The sequence below is a fragment of the Spermophilus citellus genome (genome assembly GCF_964194105.1).
Source record: "Spermophilus citellus genome assembly, chromosome: 18".
NCBI classification, from domain to species: domain Eukaryota; kingdom Metazoa; phylum Chordata; class Mammalia; order Rodentia; family Sciuridae; genus Spermophilus; species Spermophilus citellus.
In genome coordinates this window covers 56,276,135-56,299,692 of record NC_138200.1, presented here as the reverse complement: position 1 = coordinate 56,299,692, position 23,558 = coordinate 56,276,135, and the positions used below count along the sequence as shown (strand labels likewise).

The following is a 23,558-nucleotide window of genomic DNA, read 5'->3' as shown; positions in this document are numbered from 1 at the left end:
CTCCGGGAGTTCTTCAGCAGGTTTTTCCAGGGGCTGAAACAACCCCGGATAAGAATAACCAGCACCGAGTTGGAGGACTACCTGCCACCGCCTACCTCACCGCGCCCAGGGCAAAACCCAGGGCGCGCCCCCCCAGCAGGTGACTCAGTTGGCGTCACGAGTGACACGTCGCGATCAGGGACTCCGCCGCGGGAAGTAGTCCCCGCCGCGCCAGCTCCAAAGGGATCCGAGGGGGGAAGTCCTCGGCGTGTGGGTCCAGGCAGCGGCCGGCGCGCAGCCAATCCCTGGAGAGGGGGCGTGGCTTTCTGGGCCCGTGGATCCCTCCGCCCGAGCTTGCTGTGCTGAGGCCGAGGGAGCCGCCATTTTGGATGCTGAGCGACGTTTGCGAAGTCGGTCTCTACTGTTTTCACGCCTGGATTCGACCAGGTGAGTGTAGCATCCTCAGCGTTAGGGGGTCTTTGTCTTTTGGGCTGAACGCCTTGAACTTAATAGTCCCAACCAGCTATTAGGCCTTCGGTTCCGAACGGCCACGGGATGGCAGAGGAGAAAGGGAAGGGTCTTGGAGGCGGGGGTCAGGCCGGAGGTCGGGCGAGGGGCCGCGGCGCGGGAGGCGGGCCCCGGCCGAGGTGGGAGCATCGCAGGGCTGCCAGCTGATAGGAGACCGCCGGCCCTGTACGCCAGAGCCGCCAAACTTTCCCTTCGTCTCTCGTTTCTGGGGCGGCAGCGCCGCGGTCTGGGCTTTTTGGCGACCCTCGGAGACTCGCTCAGGGCGCCCTCTTTAGCCGGAGAGAATTACCTTTTTTCTCGCTGCCCCGTTTCGCAGTCCCCTCCGGTGAGAGCCCTTGTGAAGAGCCTGCGGACCTGTGCTTGCCCTTCTGCTCTTTGTGCCAGGCTCTCCTCTTCCGGGTTGCTGGGGTGATTCCCTGAAACTCGCCAACAAAATCTTGAACGACGATCGCGATCGTAGTGTCAGTTTAATAATTAGGACAGTAGAATAATCGCAGAAGACGGCCACTTTCCCTCTCTGTGCTTGTAAACTTTCAAGTCGGGTTTGGGGCCTGTGGCTTCTGAAAGATTGAGAATCCTCAACTCTAGGCTAATTTTCCTTTTTTTAAATTTTTTTTTGGGGGGTGTGCGGTGCTGGGGAGTAGAACCCAGGGCCTCGAACATGCTAGGTAAGCAGTCCCTCTACCACTTAGCTGTACCCCCTGTTATGGTTTGTTTGTGAGGTGTCCCCCAAAAGCTTATGTGTGAGACAATGCAAGGTTTAGAGGAGAAATGACTAGATTATGAGAGCCTTAGCCCAATCAGTGAATTAATCCCCTGACAGGTTTAATTGGTAGTAACTGAAGGCTGGTGGGGTGTGACTAGAGGGGGTTCATGGGGGGGTGCCTTTGGGGTATCTGTTTTGTCTCTGTTGAATGAGAGTCTCTCTGCTTCCTGGTTTTCATGTTGTGAGCTGCTTTCCTTTTCCTCCTCCACACCCTTCCACCATTATGTTCTGCCTCATTTGCAGCCCAGAGCAAGGGAGTCAGCTGTCTGTGGACCGAGACCTCTGAATCCGGGAGCCCACCCCCACCCCAAATAAACATTTCCTCCTTAAAATTTTTCTTGTCAGATCTTTTAGTCACATCCGTGAAAAAGCTGAGTAAAACATCCTCTCAGCCTCTCTAGTCTACTTAAGCTCTCATTCTTTTACAATAATTACAATCAAGTTCCACGTAACATGTAGCCTATTCTGATTTAAAAGTAAAACTAGAAAACAAGGTATAGTCTAATTCATTTCAAATACAGGAAAAGTGAAATGCATATGAATGCTATTTTAGCATTATTGATATGATATAAATGTGGAAAGGTTGGAGAATTTGTAAGAAAGTTGTCATGCAGTGGGTATTAGGCAGCCATTAAAATAGTTTCTGTAACATCTGATTGTAAGTGATAAAAAGGATTTGTTAGTGCTCATAGTTCATGAGTATGACTTTGTAAAAGTATGCCTTAAGAAATATTTTTGGTAAAAGTATACCCAATGAATTTTCTTTTTTTTTTTTTTAACCCAATGAATTTTCTATAGTGTGTTTATATTTTATTGAGAAACAAGATTTTGTAATGTATGTGCATTCCAGTATTAATGACTGCTGCCAGAAAACTTTGATGGTATCTGAATTATGAAGCCAATACTTGGGAATTACATATGCTGCTGAAGGTGTGGTAGTTGCTTTATTTTATTGACATTTCAATCGTGATTCGTTTGGTCAATAAAGATTTAATTACAGTTTGTAGTGTGAAAATACAGTAAAATTCCTGGCAACCTGAACATGAAATGCTTTATTATTATGTTTTTAGTTGTTATTGGACACAATACCTTTATTTTATTTATTCATTTTTATGTGCGGAGGATTGAACCCAGGGCTTCATACATGCTAGGCGAGTGCTCTATTGCTGAGCCACAACCTTAGCCTCATGAAATCCTTTTTTTTTTTTTAATATTTATTTTTAAGGTGTAGATGGACACAACACAATGCCTTTATTTTTATGTGGTGCTGAGGATGGAAACCAGGTCCTGCCGGTGCTAGGCGAGCGCTCTATCGCTGAGCCACAATCCCAGCCCCACATGAAATGCTTTTTAAGGAAATTGAATTATATTATCTTGAAAATGCATTCTAGAGCAGATTTTTGTGTATGTTTGTGTTATTGTGTCGTATCTTCATTAACTGCAATACAGTGGTCAACCCTAAGTCTGTTTACATCACATAGTTTATAAGAAAAGTGTTCAGAATAAATAAAATGATACATTTCAAATACAGAAGTTTTTGTGTATATGCAAAATGTCTCTCTTAGTCACTTCTGAGACTGCTGTCTTCTTACCCTTTCATACTCTTGGCACTGCAAGCCCTAAAGCTGGTCTCAAATATTTGTTAGTTTGCTTGTTTTTGTGGCATTAGTTATTGAACCCGTTTGTGCTTTATCATTGAGCTACATCCTCAGCCCTTTTTTGTTTTGAGATAGGGTCATACTTAGTTGCCAAGTCTGGCTTTGAACTTGGAATCCTTCTGTCTCAGCCTCTCAAGTAGTTAGGATTACTGGCATGGGACACTAAACCCGGCCCTTTTGTTTATTACGCTATTTTTAGCTTTTTTGGTTGTTGTTGTTTGGTACTGAGGATTGAATTTAGGGGCACTCAGCCGCTGAACCACATCCCCAGCCCTTTTGTATTTTATTTAGAGACAGGGACTCACTAAGTTACTGAGGCTGGCTTTGAACTTATGATCCTCCTGCCTCAGCTGAGCCCCTGAGAATTACAGGCATGCACCACAGTGCCCAGCTTATTTTTAGCTATTTTTAATAGAGCTTTCAAAATCTCTTCTCTGGGCAGTTCCACTATTTTGGGCAGTAGTTCTGAACTGTAACATTCTCTCCTTTCCTCTTTAAAAATCATCAGATTCAAAGAACTCAATCCATGCATGGTTTTATACTTCCCCTTATTCAGAATGGAGAGATTGATTAATTAAGCCATTTGGTGAGACCTTGTTTCAAAACAAAAAAATGTTAACCGGTTATCCCCTCCTCGCTATATACCCAAAGGACTTAAGTCAGTATACTATAGTGACGCTGCCACATCAGTGCTTATAGCAGCTCAATTCACAATAGCTAAGCTGTGAAACCATGAAAACATGGTATATATACTCAATGGAATATTACTTAGCCATAAAGAAGAATGAAATGATGGTGTGTGCTTGTAAATTAATGGAACTAGAAGCTGTCATACTAAGTGAAATGAGCCAATCCCCCCAAACTAAAGGCCAGATGTTCTCTTTGGTATGTGGATGCTGACATACAATAAGGAAGGGGGAGGGAAGAATAGAAGTTCATTGGATTGGACTAAGGGGAATGAAGGGAAGGGAAGAGGGGTGGGAATAAGAAATACAGTGGAATGAATCAGATATAACTTTCCTATGTACATATATGAATACATGACCGGTGAAACTCCACATCATGTACAACTGCAAGAATGGAAGTCTAATTAGAATAAGTTATACTCCACGTGTCTATAATGTGTCAGAATACACTCCGCCATCATATATATCTAAAAAGAACAAACAAAAATTATTAGTAAAATGCTTTAAAAAATGATCTGGGGATATATTTCAATACAGAAGTAAGATAAAAACTGAAAAATGGGATTGCAATCACGAGATCATATACTTTTTTTAAAAAAAAATTTTTAAGTTGTACACAATACCTTTATTTATTTATATGTGGTGCTAAGGACAGAACCCAGTGCCTCACATGTGCTAGGCAAGTTCTCTATCACTGAACCACAACCCCAGCTCCTCATAATACTTTTTTAGGTTTATCTATAGTTGTTTACTTTTCTCATAGTAAACATCATTAGATTGTGAATTTCTTGAAGCTGGGATCAGCTCTCATTTAAATGTATCATTTTGAAGGGGTCTAGCAGTCAGTACCTATAGACCACCACTCAATAAAAAGGGCTGGGGATGTGGCTCAGTGGTTAAATGCCCTTGGGTTCAATCCCTGGGACAAAACCAAAACAAAAAGGTCAGTGAATGCATAACAGTGAAGATACTGAGGCCAAAGTGATCTTAGAATCACAAAAGAATTTTAAATAAACTGGACATGGTGGTGAGTGCCTGTGATCCCAACTACTCTAGTGGGTGAGACAAGACATAGAAAAAAATTTTTAATTGGGTATCTGTAACAGTGGTCCACTTTATGTTCTGAATATAGCCCTTGCTGCTCTGCCACTGTGACTTATTTTTAAAAATGGGTATGTTTCTTTCTCTTCCTCTCTTCCTGCTCCTTCCTAATTTCTCCCCTTTCCTAATCTCAGGGGAAACAGAATTACCTTCCCCATCCTAGGCAGAATTATCTGTCCTTGAGCACACTTCCACTACAGGAATGAAGTAATTCAGACTGTGGGGATGGTACCAGAAGATCTCAAAATGATTATCTTCTAAGCTAACAAGTGAATCACAACTCCAACCGAGAACACGTGGAATACAGTCTTGGAATCACCTCTTTAAAAGTCCCGTGCTCCCTTTGATGGGCAAAATAACAGCCTCTGGGACAGGAGTCCCCTGTGCAGCATCTTTGCTAGCAAAGCAATAAAAATTTTTTTCCTTTTTGTCAAAACTGTGTCCTCAATATTGAATTGGTATCAGGGACAAGGACTAAGCTTTTGGTAACATATTGGACAATGATTAGTATGTGGTATGTATGTAATGTATTCACATGAACAAATATTTGCTTCTATATTTGTGGGTTTATATACACACATATGTAAATACTGTTTACCTGAATATTTTATTAACTTTTAGGTTATTATCCCTAAATTAATATTTTCATACAAGATACAAAGTTTATGTTAGTTTTGGAAACATAATTCAGAATCTGAGCTAGACTTGTCAGTCTTGTATTAAACTAGTTTTAAGTCTAATGATTTATTTCATATACTGATAATAATTTAGAACATATCCTTAGTTATTTCTTTTGTGGCTTAGTGTCGTTGTTTTTAGTTATTAGATTCTTTGTAGAATAGGGATCTATTAAAAAGGAGTTGATGGGCTGGGGATGTGGCTCAAGTGGTAACGCACTTGCTTGGCATGCACGGGGCTCTGGGTTCGATCCTCAGCACCACATTAAAAAAATAAAGATGTTGTGTCCACCGAAAACTGAAAAATAAATATTAAAAAAATTCTCTTTCTCTCTCAAAAAAAAAAAGGAGTTCAAAATCTGCAATACTTACCAAAATAGTTTAGCAAATTCTTTTTCTTTCCTTAAATCTAAAATAAGCAAATTAGATAATATAAATTAGTAGAATTAAAAGAGAATGTTAAATTTAAATTTTCAAGTAATTAACATACTAACATTATAAATGAGTAATAGCTTTGTGCAAGAACACTGTGCTAGGCAGTGTGGGAGTGACACTGGCACCTAAGAAGTAGTTGAAGTCTTCCACAAAGTCACTTATCATTTAAAGATTAAATGATAAGTGACTTTGTGTTTTAGGTTAAAATAAAGTATGCTAAAGTTATATCCTTCAGCACCTTTTTTTTTTTTTTTTTTTTTTTCAGTACTAGGGATTGAACCCAGGGCCTTCAAAGTCACTTATCATTTAATCTTTAGATGAAGAGCTAAGCTTTTTTTTTTTTTAAGTTTTACTTTTAGTTGTTGATAGACCTTTATATGCAATGCTTAGAATTGAACCCAGTGCTTCACACACATGCCAGGCAAGTGCACTACTGCCAAACCCCAGCCCCAAAGTGTTTCATTGTCTGTGTGTGTGTGTGTGTGTGTGTGTGTGTGTGTGTGTATTGCTGGTGATTGAACCCAGGGCCTTGTAGGTAGGCACTCTACCAACTGAGTTATATCCCCAGCCCTTTTTTTAAAAAATATGATTCTGTTGGCTGGAATTTATTGGTGTAGTGCTTATTGTGAATACATGCTAAATTGTTATTTTATTAGGTTTGAACCTAGGGGTGCTTAACCACTGAGTGATTTCCTCAGGCCTTTTTATTTTGAGATAAGGTCTTGCTAAATTGCTTACGACCCTGCTGAATTGCTGGGGCTGGCCTCGAACTTGGGATCCTCCACCTCTGGAGTTGTTGGGATTACAGGCATGTGCTACCACACCTGGCATATGCTAAGTTTTTAAGAAATTTTCATTTAATTCTCATACTATTGCTGTGAGGTGAGAAGTTCATGTAATATTGATGCTAATTTTTCTTAGATATTACATAGAATTCACCAGGAAAGCCAGGATTTTCTGGGCCCAGAATTTTCTTTTGGAATGGTTTTTAATTTTAGATTCAATTTTTGTCACAGTTACAGTAGTTATATTTTCTGTTTCTTGGTGTTGATTTCAATAAGAGTTTCTAAGGGATTTGTCCATTTTTTATCCTTGTTAAATTCACAGCTTTATAATATCATCTTTTAATATCTGTACGATTTGTACTGATATTCCCTTTCATTTCCAATTGTTTTTCCTTTGTGTATTATATTAAATCAGCATTTTATTTCTTTGTTTTTTTTTTTTTTTCTTGTTTTTCCCTTTTCAGTTTTACTGACTTTTTGTCTTTCCTTCAGCTTGTGGTGGTTAGTTTTGCCCATTTCCTGGTTCCTTAAGGTAGATGCTTATATTGCTAATATGAAGTCTTTCTTTTCCAATTTAATATTAACCTTACTGTTGTACATCACACAAATTTTATGTTTCTTTTCATATTCTTTCATTTCAGACTGAGCTGGGCAATTAAGCAAAATCACTGTCTCAAAATAAAAAGGTAGGGGAAATAAGGGTGTATCTCAGTGGTAAAGCAACCCTAGGTTCAATGCCCAGTACTAAAAAACAATTCTACAGACAGCTTGTATGCTAACTCAACATGTTTTTTTGTTTGTTGGTACTGAGGATTGAACCCTGAGATGCTTAACTACTGAGCCACATCCCCAGCTCCTTTTTTATCTTTTATTAGAGACAGGATCTTCCTGAATTGCTTAGCGCCTCGCTTTTGCTGAGACTGGCTTTGAACTCCTGATTCTCCTGCCTCAGCCTCCTGAGCTGCTAGAATCACAGGTGTTGTGCCACCGTGCCCAGCTTCAACATGTGTGGGTTTTTTTTTTTTTAAGAATTTCTCATATTTTCTTATTTGCAGAATTCAACATGCTTTTAAAGAAACAACTTACACAAAATCATCCTGGCTCTGCTCTGACTTATCAGCCAAGGATATAGAAGCACTCCTGGGTTCTATCCCTAGTACAGGGGTGGGGGGGAAAGATCATAGTCCCATAACAATATACTGTTCATAGAGCTGAGGCGTATTTGCCCAAGATTCCTCCTTTGGTAAGAGAAAGATAGTTTGCCCTGATCAGAGACTGGAGAGCTCAGTGGCCTCGAGGTCTGTGAAGTCAGGTTCCAGATAAAATTGGCTGGTGTGGGCCAAGATGATCAAGTGTGCTTTTTTTAGTCTTTGGCATATTATTTGATTCTATTGTCATTATAAATCTTCACCCCTGTGGGTTTCACTTAAACATGGGAATTTGAAATCCATTAAAATTAACCATCAATCAAGAGTTAGGAAGTGGTACTTGGGTAGAACCCTCTGGACACTGCCCCTTAATCCCAATAAAAGCTGGGACACAAGGGAGTTGTTAGGATCTCTTCTAGATGATGCAGTCTCTTCTGTCTTCTAATAAACTTAGCTATACTTTTACTATACCACATATCTTGCTTCTCTTGCAGAGAGAGAGACAATAGCCAAGAACATATCCCATGTTTTGCTGACAAATTTGCCTTATAGAGCCATGTGTGGTGGTGAATGCCTGTAATCGCAGCAGCTCCTAGCAACTCGGGAGGCTGCGGCAGGAGTTTGAGCCAGTCTCAACAATTTAGTGAGGCCCTAAACTCCAGAACACCATTTCTTTATGGCATTGACTACAGTTATTATTTTAGTTAACCAGTGTGTAATTTCTGTGAGTATACACTATTGAGGGCAGTATCCCTGCCTTTTTTTCCTTACCAGTGTATCTAGTGCCTGTTAAAGTATAATAGGCATTAAGTAAATAATTGTCGAAGGGGGTTACAAATGTGCGCCACTGTAATCACAGCAACTGGGGAGGCTGAGGTAGGAAGATTATAAGTTTAAAGCCAACCTCAGTAACTTAGTGAGACCTGTCTCAAAATAAAAATAAAAAGACTAGGGATGTGCTTCAGTGGTAAAGCACCCCTGAGGGGCTGGGGATGTGGCTCAAGCGGTAGCGCGCTTGCCTGGCATGCGTGCGGCCCGGGTTCGATCCTCAGCACCACATACCAACAAAGATGTTGTGTCCGCGAGAACTAAAAAATAAATATTAAAAATTCTCTCTCTCTCTCCTCTCTCTCTCTCTCTCTTTAAAAATAAATAAATATATATATATATATATAAAAAAAGTAAAGCACCCCTGAGTTCATTCAGTTTCCCCCCAAAAATATATTAGTCCCCAAATGATATAATAGTGTATGATAAAGATGGTTTACTTGGGGGGTTGATGTCAAGTGTACTTAGTCTTATTCTTAACTTTGCCACTAGTTACTGGGTGATCTTGGGCAGGGGTCTGTGAGTAGTGGTTACTCTTTTTCTCCTACCTATCTCTAGTTACTTATTTTTTAAAAATATTTTTATTAGTTATAGATGGACACAATACCTTTATTTTATTTGTTTATTTTTTATGTGCCTCACACATGCTAGGCAAGTGCTCTACCACTGAGTCACAACCCCAACCCTATCTCTGGTTATTAATGCCTTGACAGTTAGGAGACTGGTTGGCTTTAGCTAGCACCAGAAACTGCTACAATGCTTGACATTATAATTGAAGTTATAATTGGGAGAGGTATTTTATGGCATAAACATAGTTATCCCATACTTCAGTTATATTGAATTTATAGCTGAGAAAGTTCTTCCTTCTCTGGTACCTGAGATTTGATGTCCATTATTTCCTGCACTTGGGATATTCACACTTTGTTTACAGATATCTTGTTTGTTTTTCAGGACTCAGTTTCTGCTTTGCCTTCTCCTGGAAAGCTTTTCATAACCTAAGCATGGTTAGGTCATTTTTCTAGAATAGGTACTGTTGACATTTTGGGCAGGTAACTTTTGTGTTGTAGAGACACAGTCCTCTTCATTGTAATTTGTTTAATAGCATCCCAGGCCTCTACCTGCTAGTTGTCAGTAGCAAGAAAGAATTCAGTTGTGACAAACCAAAATGTCTCCATTCATTACTGGGTGTCCTTTAGGGCCCAAAATTGCTCCCAACTGAGAAATTTTAGAGGGCTGGGGATATAGCGCAGTTGGTAGAGTGCTTATCTCACATGCACAAGGCCCCGGGTTCATTCCCCAGCACTATTAAAAAATTTTTGATACAGGTCTTTTGAGAAACTTTAGAATTATAGTCCATATGAATTAGCATTGTAATTGCTGGATTTTCTTAGCTCCTCCCCCCAATAGAATACCAGTTCTTTTTGAAAGCAGGGACTATACCTTATTTTTACTTTTTTTCTTCAGCACCTAGCCAGAATCTGATTATAATCAGTAAATATTTGCTGAATGGATTGAACATAATTCAGCGTAATGGATTAGAGATACTTTGTAACATACAAGCCCCCTTTTAAACTGGGACTTGAGATAATCATTAAATGTGGTGTAAAGGCTTCTGGAGACAGTTTCACAAAGAGAAATGCTTCTGTCTTTTATTAGTGGTTTTTGCACAAATAGATACTATTCCTAGCATTCTTATATTTGATCTCTTGACTTGTCTATTCTTTAGTTACTTTGTTAGACCTAGCTTTTGTTTGGAGTTTACATGTTTTGAAGTTTGAATCCAGAATTAAAAGTAAGAAAAATAGAAAATTGTGTCATCCTGAAATGGAATGCCCAGTAGTTAGTACACAGTGGTCTACCTCACATCTTGGAGTAATGGGGGGATGGTTTTATTGACTCTAACTCTGATATTTAATGAAATTCTTGGTAAATAGTCTTTTATTGTGGAATTTCTTTTATTTATTTGTTTGTTTGTTTATTTATTTTTTTGTGGTGCTGGGGATTGAACCCAGGGCCTTGTGCATGTGAGGCAAGCACTCTACCAACTGTGCTCTATCTCCAGCCCTATTGTGAAATTTCGAAGTACACATTTTTTCACCCCTTTGTATAACTATATGTTAGTGTTGGGCACAGCTTTCCCCTAAAGGCTGAGATTTAATAGGATTTGAGGAATTAGGAAGAGAATGTCTTTGAATTTGGGTCTAACTTTGATGATCTTTGCTGATCACCACCCCTAGATGCTAGTATTTTGGGGAGAAGCTGGGGGCCTTCCTGCTTGATACTCATTTTTAATGTCTGTCACCTGGTTTTTTCAGCTCTGCCCTTAAAATAGATTTCAAATCCAATTGCTTCTGTTACTACCACTGCTAACTGCTTGGTTCTAAGCTATATTATCTCTTACTGGACTATTGTATTAGCCTTTTCATGATGCCCCTGTGCTCAATATTATCCTCTTTTAATCAGTTTTCTATATAACAGCCAAAGTAATGTATAAAAAATATCATTTCGATTATGTCATTTCCTGTATTAGAAAAACACCCTGGGGGCTCAAGATGTAGTTCAGTGGTAAAGCATATGCTTGGCACATGTGAAGCCCTGGGTTTAATCTGTAAAACCAAAAGGAAAAAGAAACTCTCTAGTTTAGTGTGTCAGATATTCCCCTTCAGTAGTGTTAGTTCCAGAACTAATTTTGACTCAAAATAGTCACTGCTATGCTTCTTTTTACAGGAGGAACAGTACAGCATGCTGGGCTCCGGATTTAAAGCTGAGCGTTTACGAGTCAATTTGAGATTAGTCATAAATCGTCTTAAACTATTGGAGAAAAAAAAAAGTAAGTAGTGAATGATTGCCTTATTTTACTTTCCCAAAATATATCTCCAGGTGTCAGCACCTCGTACTGGATCTTTAAGGCCAGTACTGTGAAATCTCAGGTGTCTCATCTTTTAAGCTTTAGCTGTATCTCTGCCTTTTGTGACTAGTTAGACTGAATCACTTTGTTGCAGGGGAGGGATGTACAGTTGACCCTTCATGTTCATGGTTTCCATTGCTGTGGATCCTACATCTGGATTCAACCAAGTACAGATCAGAATTTTTCAGAGGAAAAAATTATATCTGTATCAAACATGTATAGACCTTTTTTCCTGTCATTATTCCCTAAACAATACATTATAGCCACTATTAACATAGCATTTACATTGTATTAGGGATTATAAATAATCTACAGATAATTTAAAATGTATAGGAGAATGTGTATAGGTTGGTTATATGCAAATATTATACCATTTTATATAATGAACTTGAGCATCCTTGGATTTTGGTACCCATGTGGTGTCTTGAAATCAGTTCCCCTAGGATACTGAGGGACAGCTGTACTCTCTGGGAATGGAATGGGTAACATGACTCCTGAGTTGGAAATATCAGGCTGTGCTGTATTCTTATGTACATAGTAGCAAATTCAAGAGGAGTTAAGGTAGAAGTAGATGAGGTAGGATTAGATTTGCTAAGGGAGTGTGAACTAGGATGTAGTAGAAACACCCAGTTCTCTCTGTTGGGGTAAAAGTCTGCTTACAGCCCAGTTCCCAGTGCACTACTGTTGTGTGACTGCAGTGGGATTTGTGCCTTAGCGGAACTGGCCCAGAAAGCAAGGAAGGAGATTGCTGACTATCTGGCTGCTGGGAAAGATGAGAGAGCTCGTATTCGTGTGGAGCACATTATTCGGGAAGACTACCTCGTAGAGGCCATGGAGATCCTGGAGCTGTACTGTGACCTGCTGCTGGCTCGGTTTGGCCTCATCCAGTCTATGAAGTAAGATTCTTCCATTCAAAGACTAAATCAACTCTAGAATTTAAGAATGAAGTAATAATGATCTCTTTCTACATGTACATTGAATGGGCTGGTGCTTGTGGGCTATTTTATTTTCCAAGGATCTTTTTCCTATCCTATCATTCACTTGAAGTGTGATTTCAATTTAGGTAACTTGTAAAATAAAGATTCTGAATCTGAGAGGTTTGAGTTTTGGCTCAGCCATTTCCTGACTTTGTGACATTGCTTAAGAGTTTCCCCAAAAGTAAAACAAGTAATGAAATGGCCAGAAATCAAGTTATTATTATTATAATTCAGTGAGATTCATGAAATAGCCTTGGAGACTTAACAGATGTATCATATAAAGACTAAGATTTTGTTGCTCTTAAAAAACACTGTCATATTAATTTTGTTCTTGATTAGGGAGCTAGATTCTGGTCTGGCTGAATCTGTGTCTACACTGATCTGGGCTGCTCCTCGACTCCAGTCAGAAGTGGCTGAGTTGAAAATTGTGAGTACAACCAATTTGTGTTTTCTGTAGTTTTTCATATTGTTAGAAATTTTGGTTAGCATGCCAGTAATCCCAGCTACTCAGGGGTCTGAGGCAGGAGAATTGCAAGTTTGAGGCCAGCCTGGGCAACTTAGCAAGACCCTGTCTTAAATTTTTGAAAAAAGAGAAAGAAAGAAGAGCCGGGGGTGTAGATCAATGGTAGAATACATGTCTTGTAATGTGCAAGGTCCTGGGTTTAATCCCCAGTATTACAAAAAAGGGAGAGAGAAAGGTTGGTTAACAGAAGTCACTTAAGGCACTCTTGCTTATTTGACCAGGCATTTTTTTTACCCTTGCTGCTTTTGAAACAGGCTTTGTAAATTTGTCCTCTTTTTCAGGCCTATGTCATAGGGTAGAACATTGTCTTGTAAATTTGAGTATTTTTTTAAATATATATTTTAGTTGTAGTTGGACGTAATATCTTTATTTTATTTATTTATCTTTATGTGGTGCTGAGGATTGAACCCAGCGTCTCATACGTGCTAGGCGAGCACTCTACTGCTGAGCCACAACCCCAGCCCCTTGAGTAATTTTTTTAGGAGCAAAATTCTGTATACCTCCAGTTTTGTCTTTTTTTTTGTTATAATGTCATTTAATCTTATACAAATAGAACAAAGTTTGTGTGTGTTTTCTTTTTTTGTGCTGGGGATTGAACCCAGGGCTTCGGGCATGCCAGTGCTTTATCACTGAACTACACCCCCAACCTCCAGAAAAGCTCTTATATGCCTGTAAACCAGTAAAGTTAAAATAAAATTGACATAAGTTCACAGATATTATGAGCTAGATGAGCACTGGGAATAATGTGGTGAACAAAGTATGACAATAGTCATACGTGTGCGTGGGCGCATGTGTTTATGTGTTGCTGGGGATTAAACCCAGGGTCTCTGTCTTATGCTGGGCAAGCACTCTACCACTGAGCTATGTTCCCAGCCCACCAGCTATACTCTTGTAACTTAGAGTCTAGTGGAAGAGACAGATATTAACCAAAAAATTGTTATCAAAATGTGGAAAAGTACTCATTGCTTGGTACAAATTTAATTGAGTTGTTTTCTGTTTCTCTGCACTTTTGCCTTTTTGTTTTATTTCCTAGGATATTATCTCAATCTTATCACCCAACCTATATGTTAAGATCACTCTGTTTTTATTTTTCTATATATTTTTATTTTATTTTTAATTCTCAGAATATTTTTGTAATCTTCTTTGTTTTGTTTCATGGCTACAATGTCTTCTAACTCTTTAAGGATAAATTTAAAAATACATATTTTCTGTACCCCTCCCCCTCCGTTAGTACTGGGGATTGAACCCAGGGGCCCTCTACCACCCCCATCCCTTTTTTATTTTTTGAGACAGGGTCTAAGTTATAGAGACAGGCTTCATATTGTGATTCTCCTCCTTTAGTTCTTCTTCTTTTTTTTTTTTTTTTTGGTACTGAAGATCAAACTCAGGGACACTTAACCACTGAACCGCATTCCCTAGCCTTATTTTGTATTTAGAGACAGGGTCTCACTGAGTTGCTTAGTGCCTCGTTTATTTGCTGAGGCTGGCTTTGAACTTGTGATCCTCTTGCCTCAGCCTCCCTAGCCGCTGGGATTACAGGCATGTGTCACTGTGCCCGGCCTGCTTTAGATTCTCGAGTTGCTAGACAAAAGGTGTGTGCCACCATGCCTGGCCTAAGGATATTGATTATATTTTTAAATTTACTCTTTTTAGTTAAGGCTTTTTTGAGGGGGGATGGGTGGTACTGGGGATTGAACCCAGGAGCATTCTACCTCTGACCTACATCCCCAGCCCTTTATTGTTTCCTTTAATTTTTATTTTGAGACAGGTTCTGCTAAATTGCTGATCTCTCTGCCTCAGCCTCTCAAACTCCTTGGATTACAGGTGTGCCCACTGTCCCTGACTGGAGGATATTTATTTTTTCTGTAATGAGGATTGAACCCTTTACTACATGCTAGATAGTTACATGCCCAGCTTGTCCCCACCTCCCACTGCCCTACTTTTCTTTTTGGAAAGTTGCCCATGCTGGCCTTGAATTTAAGGATCTTGCTTCTGCCTCTAGAGTAGCTTGTGTTACAGGATGCATCACCATGCCTGGCATGTTTTTTACATATTTTTCATATACCTACTTTAACTTTTTTTAAGTCAATTCACCATTCAATCTGAACAACCTAAGTGTTTTGTTTAAAAGCTGCATGAGAGCTTTAAAGCTTCCCGGTAGCTTTCTGTTATGTCTGTGATAGAAACAAAACTGCATTTTAAAAAATAACTTCATTGTACTTATTTTTATTTTTATGTTGTGCTGAGGATCAAATGCAGTGCCTCATATGTGCTAGGCAAGCGCTCTGCCACTGAGCTACAACCTCAGCCCAAAACTGCATAATTTTGACTTATATGACTCTGCATTCCAGACAATCCCATCTTTCTCACTTGATTTCTTTTTTCTTTTTTTATATATACATATATATTTTAGTTGTCAACAGACCTTTTCATTGTATTTATTTATATGTGGTGCTGAGAATAGGACCCAGTACCTCACATATGCTGGGCAAGTGCTCTGCTACTGAGCCACAACCCCAACCCTCTCACTTCATTTCTTACCTTACTTGTACTTGGGCTTAGCAGGAAAAGCTCACTGGCTTTATTTCAGTCTTGAGTATTAGCCATGTTTTATCAATAGGAGGATTCTTCTGCACATGCTTTTTTTCATTTCCTAAACTACTCTTTCTTCCCTTCTTAACTTTGGGTTTTAAATCTTGGTAAAACATCCTGTCTTTGTGCAGCCTCACCTGACTTTTCTGATTGAATCTGAATCTCCTGTTAGAATGTGGTGATAGCATAGTGTACTTTCCCTCAGTAGCACTTCCACAGCTGCAGCTGTACCTTTGTGTAATTATTTTATTAACTGTAAGACTATAAAAAGTATGAACAGTGTCTGTCTTTGTTCGTGACTGTATTTATAGTTCATATCATAATAGTATTAGCACTTGGTTGCTGCTCATTGGATGGATGGATGGATGGATGGATGGATGGATGGATGGATGGATAAACAAACTAATTTGTGTGTACTCATTAAGCCATTACAGACCTCAGTTTTTTGGAAATCTTGTTTAGAAGCATGTTTACTGTTGATAGAGGGAAGCTTGAAGTCGTTTATAGAAGTGATTTGGGGTTTTATTTAATCATCTTTTTTCTCTGTAGGTTGCTGATCAGCTCTGTGCCAAATATAGCAAGGAATATGGCAAGTTATGTAGGACCAACCAGATTGGAACTGTGAATGACAGGGTAATGAACATATTTGGTAAATGTGAAACAGTGTGTATGTGGTGGGAACAAGTTATCTTATTGCCTGTAGTAACTCTTGTAGTTCCACGGCATGGCTGAGTTAGTAGAGGCTGCACATTTCATACTGAGTATGAGAAGTAAGCCTATATGGCTGGCAGTGTTGAGGGAACACAGCGCCTACACCTATAGACCTCCTGCCCAGCACCTGATGATGATGCTCTCTGTTGATCCTGATCTGCCCTTCTCTTCCCCATTCTTGTGCCTCTTGTAAGTTGTGAAGGTAGGGAGCGAGATGGGGAGAAGGGTGGAGGAGTTGAAATGTAGAAGGCAGTAGTGTTAGACTTTTCAGTGTTTGGTTAGTGTATAAACAAAAAATTGAAAGACATGGGTCCTGTAGTGTGCCTGGTGGTTCTGAGGGGAAAAAATCACTTATTGTTTCTTTTTCAATATTTCCCACAAAATGAGAGAAATTAAGTGTGACAGATTAGGATTAGGCTGGTTTGATATAGATGCTTTTTAACCCTGGGTCTTCTACTTACAGCTAATGCACAAACTGAGTGTGGAAGCCCCACCCAAAATCCTGGTGGAGAGATACCTTATTGAAATTGCCAAGAATTACAATGTACCCTATGAACCTGACTCTGTGGTCATGGTAAGTTTATCCCAGACTGCAGTGAAAATGAGTCTGTAGATATGACTTTGGCGGGGATATATATATATATATATATATATATATATATATATATATATATATGTTCTTTGCATTAACTTAAGTTAGTGTGAGTTTAAGCCTTTGTTTTGTTACATGCTATTTGGCCTAATAGCATGCCTACATAGCTCCCAAGGTACTTAAGGATCAGATTAGCTGACTGACATTGAAAGCTCTTTGAAAAGGTAGGAACTTTGATACAAATGTAAAATGGCTTTTTAGTGAACTTGAAGGAATTGAGAACTCCTCCTGGAGACAGCAAGAAATACCCAAGACCTGAATAGTTTATTGTGCCCATCATGTGTCAGATAGTACACAGAAAGCCGAGAATACAAAGATGTATAAAAACAAGTTCTTTGTCCTGAAAGGCTTACAGTGTAGGAGGGTAAACATGCAAATAATCATTCAGCTGGGCCAACCTCAGTGGTGGGCTCAGGTCTGTAGGTAGGTGTAGGCGCTGTGTTCCCTCCACACTGATAATGTGACCCAGTTCCCCCTCACCAATCTGTTGGCAAAATGTCTCTTTCTGTTTTTTTTCACTTAAAATACATTATTTTTCATTGAAAATAATCATTTAGATTGCCACCTTTGGTGGCCATCTCCATCTTCTCACATACAATAGAAGTCTTTATTTCCCCACCTTTCAAGAGTATTGATGAGTGGTAGCTCTCACACCAGGTGCCCCTTTAGAGATGGCCCTCCCCTGGAAAGAGTAGTCTTACCCAGAGTCTTTCCTGGGGGCAGCATGTATGCAATAACTGATCAGTCCAGGGGCTTATTCCTCCATTCATGGACACACCTTTGCAGGTTCCTCTCAGCTTCAGAGCTCCCTTGGGAGTTGGCTAAGGCCTTTGTTTTCCATATAGGTGCTTTGACCCCAAGAGCACCCTGCAGTAAGCTTCCTTCATGCTGATCTTCATGTCAGTTAGCTGGTAAAACTACCCTTGGAAATAATATGGGTTTCTTTTTCTTAGGCAGAAGCTCCTCCTGGAGTAGAAACAGATCTCATTGATGTTGGATTCACAGATGATGTGAAGAAAGGTGGCCCTGGAAGAGGAGGAGGTGGTGGTGGGTTCACAGCACCTGTTGGTGGAACTGATGGAACAGTGCCAATGCCTATGCCTATGCCCATGCCCATGCCATCTCCAAATACTCCCTTCTCATATCCACTGCCTAAGGGACCAGTGAGTATGCTTGTAAAGTGTGGATATAAACTTTATGACAAATGAGATCTATAAATATACTCAAGAATTGTTGGTTGTCAGTAGCATTTAGCACTTAGAACATTTGGTATTGGCTTAATGGTCTCAATGTGGAAACAATATTGGGATTCTGAGAAAGTCTTGGTTTGGCTATAGGTAACAAAGTGAAAAAATCTAGAGATGTAGTGCTTAAAAATGTTTTTCATGTTGGCTTATTGCGTATCTTTGGGACCAGTTGCAGTTGTGCTAATAGCTTTTTCCAAAAATGAATAACAACTATTACCAGGCAGAAAACCTCCAGTTGTAGACAAGATATTAGGTAATTAATAGTGAAGTCTAATTATAATTTTCCCTTGTAGACAGACATTGAAACATTTGATTTAGTTATTTGAAGAATAGCAAAAAGCTTGAATCTTTCTGTTTTTGCAGGGACGGGGGTATCGGGGATTGAACTCAGGGGCACTGGACCACTGAGCCACATCTCCAGCCCTATTTTATATTTTATTTAGAGATAGGATCTCACTGAGTTGCTTAGCCCCTTGCTTTTGCTGAGGCTGGCTTTGAACTTGTGATTCTTCTGCCTCAGCCTCCCAGGCTGCTGGGATTATAGGTGTGTGCCACCATGCCTGGCAAGCTGGAATCTTTCTGACCACATGTGGTCTTTTTGAGCATTTTCTCAGGGAGGGGATCTTATATATTTTCATTCAATTTGAGTGCATCCATAAACACATGTATATATATACACATACATACATGTATATGTATTCTGTCCTTCTCATACACAAACCACAAAAATTACCAAAATTGAGGGCATTGTCTCTGATGTTGCCTTTCTCCTCTTGCAGTCGGATTTCAATGGCTTGCCAGTGGGGACTTATCAGGCCTTTCCCAATATTAATCCACCTCAGATACCAGCAACTCCCCCATCATATGAATCTGTAAGTGCCTGAGCCTCTTTTATAAGCAACAGGAGAGTGAATCGCATGGAGAGAACAAAGTAATGACCACAGGGAAGGCAAAGTTTTGATCAACTCTCCTATATTGGCATTGCTCCTGCTTTGGAATTCATGTTGCTTTAAAACTATCTTGGAGATGGGGAGCAGTGGTGGTGGCATTATTGGTGGGAATGCTTTGTTGGTGGAAGCCAGGAATCAGGAAGGAGCTACAGTTCTCTTAGGAAGTTGTAGTGCCCTAGTCAGAGAATCATATCAAGCTGTTGTAGTCTTGGTGTTAGATTAGTATTATAATAATCTAACACCAAGGACTTTGTTCTCAGCATTCATGTAAAGAAATAACAACCAGGATTTTTTTGCCAGGAGTAGCGGGTACCAGGGATTGAACCCAGAGGTGATTAGCTATTGAGCCATATCCCTATCCCTTTTTTGTATTTTATTTGGAGACAGGGTCTTACTGAGTTGTTAGGGCCTCACTAAATTGCTGAAGCTGGCTTTGAACCCACGATCCTCCTACTTCAGCCTCCTAAGCCACTGGGATTACAGGCATATGCCTGGCAACTAGAATTTTTTTTTTTACCTTTATTTATTTATTTGTTTGTTTATTTTTTATGTGGTGCTGAGGATCAAATCCAGTGCCTCACATGCCAGGCAAGCACTCTACCACTGAGCCACAATCCCAGCCCGACTAGGATTTTTTTTTAATCAGATTATAGCATTGATTTCACATTTTAGTTTCATAGTTAAAACTTGAATAAATAGCTAATGTGGTTATGATGCCTAGAACTGCAGGTTGTAACAGCTTTGCTTCAGAATTAGTTTCATTTTCTTAGTATATACTATTTGAGACTTGTGTCTGTCTGATACTTCACTGAGAAGACAAATTGGAATGGCATTTGCTATGTGAATTATTCATCTAGAGGCTCTCTGTGTTCCTGAGCTTGCACGTTCTTTCCATTGGTTTTTATCTCTAGCTGGCATGTTCTACCTTGGGTCTTAGTTTTTCTCATGCTTCAGTCTTGCATGTGTTGAAGCATGGATTACAGTTATTTCTAAGAATGAGGTAGAAGATCATCATTATTTGAGGACTTTGTTCTTGTCGGTATATTTGGGGATTTAGTGCTAGAAAGTGAAAAAAAGAGGTCATGATATGGTAAGAATTTTCTTTTTTGTCTTGGGAATTCAGAGTTTAGCATGGTGTATACCTGATTAGAAAAGTGTAGGAAGTAGAGGGGCAATTTCTTTGGAGCAGGTTCTGTTGCTTTTGGTAAGCAGCTGAGCTTTTGGAAAACTCGGGCTGGAACCAGTATTGGTACTTTCTTCAGGGTTCCGTAGCTCCTCTGCCTGTGGTAACAGTCTTTGTGTTGCAGGTTGATGACATTAATGCTGATAAGAATGTTTCTTCTGCACAGATAATTGGTGAGTATGAATCAGAATCTTCAAAGGCTCAGTGTTAACCCCTCTGCTGTTTGTTCATTCTTCCTCCCTCAGAGACTGTTGGCATGAAGATTTTCCCCAGTCCCAAAGAATCTCCTATTTCCTATTTCTGTCAATGGTATCATTATTCTTTCCACTTATTCTAATTTTTTTGTCTTCTAGTTTTCATTTAACCTCAAATTCTTTATTGTTATTTTAAAAATTTATATATGATAGCGGAATGCATTAAAATTCTTATTACACATATAGAGCACAATTTTTCATATCTCTGGTTGTATACTCTTTATTATGTTATTATTACTTCAGTTTCCATCCAGTTCTTGGATGTATTTTTTTTTAAGTGTAGTATTGAAGAGACATTAGAGAGGGCAAAACAGGCACAAGTCACAAGGTATAGCTCTGTGAATTTTCACTAAGCAGGCATGTTTTTTTAACTATGTACTCAAAAAATATATATAGTTGGGTGAGGTGGCACATGCCTGTAATTTAGCAAGACCTATCTGAAAATGAAGGGCTTTGTGTTAGAGAGCTTGCCTAGCATGTGTTCAATCCCACATATGGGGGCAGAGAGAAGGGCAGAAGTCACCAGAAACCTGGAATAGTTTTAGAGATGTTTATTATATTGAGGTATAACTTATACTAGAAAACATAGACTTTGTTGTCTGATGTTTTTGGGTGTACCATCCACCACCCCAATTAAAGTAGAAAGTGTTTCCATCACCCCTCTTGTAAGTCCTTACGTTCCTTTCCAATTAACTCCATCCATCCTCCCAAAGAAAATCATGCTCCTGAGGTACTATGATATGTTTTGCCTGTTCTACAACTTAAGATATAAATACAATCATACAGTAGGCAGATAAGGGGGTGATTTTAATATAGTATACAAGTGGAAGAATAGAAATACAGAATACATGGGCTGGGATTATGGCTCAGCGTTAGAGTGCTCGCCTAGCACGGGCAGGACCCGGGTTCGATCCTCAGCACCACATAAAAATAAAGGCACTGTGTCATGTCCATCTACACCTAAAAAATAAATATTAAAAAAAAATACAGAATACACTCTTATATGAAATAATATGGGTGTTAACATTCCTTATAAAAATTTTTTCTTCCTAAATCTTAAGTAGTTCTTACAGAAGCAGAAGTTGGTTCAATACTACTAATACTAGTCTTTGGGCTTGTCATAGCAGCTGAGCTTTGTGAAAAGGGAGTCTGTTAGATGAATGATCAGTGGACCTGGCCTCATGTACCAAATTTTGACTTCCCTTAAATGTTTTTCTCACTAAAGGAAAGTAAAACAAGTAGAATTCAACTATAATTAGAAAATGTAAATGTTAATTATGAGGATTTTTATTGACTTTTAGAATTAAATGTTAGTTTTTTTAAACTAATGTTTTCTTCTGTGTTTTGATCTTATTTTTCCTCTGTTAAAGGGAATCTGAAAAAAAAATAAATAAATAAAGGGAATCTGAGCTGTTGCTCTTGTGTTTGTAACATTGTATTCCTTACCTTAATTTAATTAGGACCTGGACCCAAGCAGGAAGCCTCTGCAAAGCCCCCTTCTAGACCTATGGATAACTATGACAACTTTGTACTGCCAGAGTTACCATCTGTGCCAGACACACTGCCAACTTCATCTGCTGGTGCCAGCAACTCAGCTTCTGAAGACATTGACTTTGATGATCTTTCCCGGAGATTTGAAGAACTAAAAAAGAAGACATAGGTCTCTTAAATCAGGCAACCTCCACGTTCTGGAAGTTGAGACTGAGCAGTTTCTCCTTGTAACAAAGAATCTCCATGAAATTCCGTTTCATCTATTAACTATCACTGAGCGTGACACTCTTCCTTGGGGCTCTCTTCCTGCTCTACCAAATTCTGTTGCTTTCCAGTTCTCTATTGAGACTAAGACACTAACAACTGGAGACTGAGGCCAGCACACTGGCTCCTGGCAGTTGTGCCTGTTTCCTGACAGAGGGATCCCAGGTTTTCTCCCACAGTCCTTCCCCAGGAGAATGAGAAGATGAAGCATTGTGAGGAGAGCCACTGGAGATGGCTGGACTGTGGAGGAGAGCTCCTCATGAAGTGTCTCAGCCGTCTGTTGTGGTTCCAGACTTAGAAACACTTCCCTCTGTACAGAGGGATTGTGCTGAGAATCAAAGCCACTGTGTGTTTTCTCACTCTCATATAAGTAGGAGAGAGAGAAAGTGGCTCAGGAAGCCATGGTAATGGTTCTTGGAAGCTGGGCTCTCTCCTTGGCATGTACACTACTCCTTGCTGCAGGGCACTGTTCCACCTGGATCCAGTTGCAAAGTGGATTTCGAAAAAGTTGAAGGCCTCTCTCAGTTCTACTGGATTCTCAGGGAGCCCTCTGTGGCCTTTTACTTTATTTTGAGTGCTGTTTCCCCCTTTTTACCAGAGAACAGCACTTTAGAATTTTGTTTTTGCCCATAGCATGTTAATAGCAGAGGGAGGACAGGTCACATATTCGGCAGAAGTTGCTGTTCAAGCCTAGGGTGGGCTTCCAGCTGCCTTAATAGATATACTCAAGTCTCTTGGGTAGTGAGCTGGAAGGCCTACAGGAGAAGAGGGGAACCTGTTTTCATTTGAAAACTTTATGATTAAGGGAATCTTTAAAAACTGATCTCAAATTTTTAGTGCCCATGTGACTATATTTCACTGCTTTTCTGGGTGGATCAGACTTGTTTATTGTAACTTATGTGCTCCTTTGTCCCCTAAGGTCATCCTTCCACACAGGGTTGGCTTTGAGATTAAAGATAGGATTTTTGCTTCTGTGTAGCACAGCTGTACATAACCTGTTTCAAGCAACTTTCTTTAATGTTATTGATTTGTATTTCATAGCTTGGTAGTTGCTAATAAAATTAGAAGATCCTGTGTCCTGCTTTTTCCATTGTTGATTAAATGAAGTATGAATTTGGATTTTAGTGAAAAATATTTAAGCAGATAGCTCACATTGGTACACAAGCCAGAGCTGGCCCTCAGTCTTTGGTTCCCTTAGTAATTACAGACACCCCC

At 39.6% G+C, this 23,558-nt stretch overlaps 1 protein-coding gene across 2 annotated transcripts; it reads left to right on the top strand.

The window, feature by feature from the left end:
• The first annotated feature begins 288 nt into the window (after nt 1-288).
• On the top strand, nt 289-23,417 carry IST1 (IST1 factor associated with ESCRT-III). 2 transcript variants are annotated; one of them, XM_081273899.1, is made up of 10 exons: nt 289-426; nt 11,319-11,421; nt 12,215-12,395; nt 12,816-12,903; nt 16,141-16,224; nt 16,766-16,876; nt 17,908-18,117; nt 18,981-19,073; nt 20,459-20,507; nt 22,049-23,417. In XM_081273899.1, exons 2-10 carry the CDS (start codon nt 11,334-11,336, stop codon nt 22,246-22,248), a joined length of 1,104 nt encoding a protein of 367 aa, XP_081130025.1. In that variant the 5' UTR covers nt 289-426; nt 11,319-11,333; the 3' UTR covers nt 22,249-23,417. The 2 variants fall into 2 exon arrangements, with proteins under 2 accessions (XP_081130025.1, XP_081130026.1); XM_081273900.1 differs by lacking the exon at nt 18,981-19,073.
• Nucleotides 23,418-23,558: the final 141 nt, after the last annotated feature.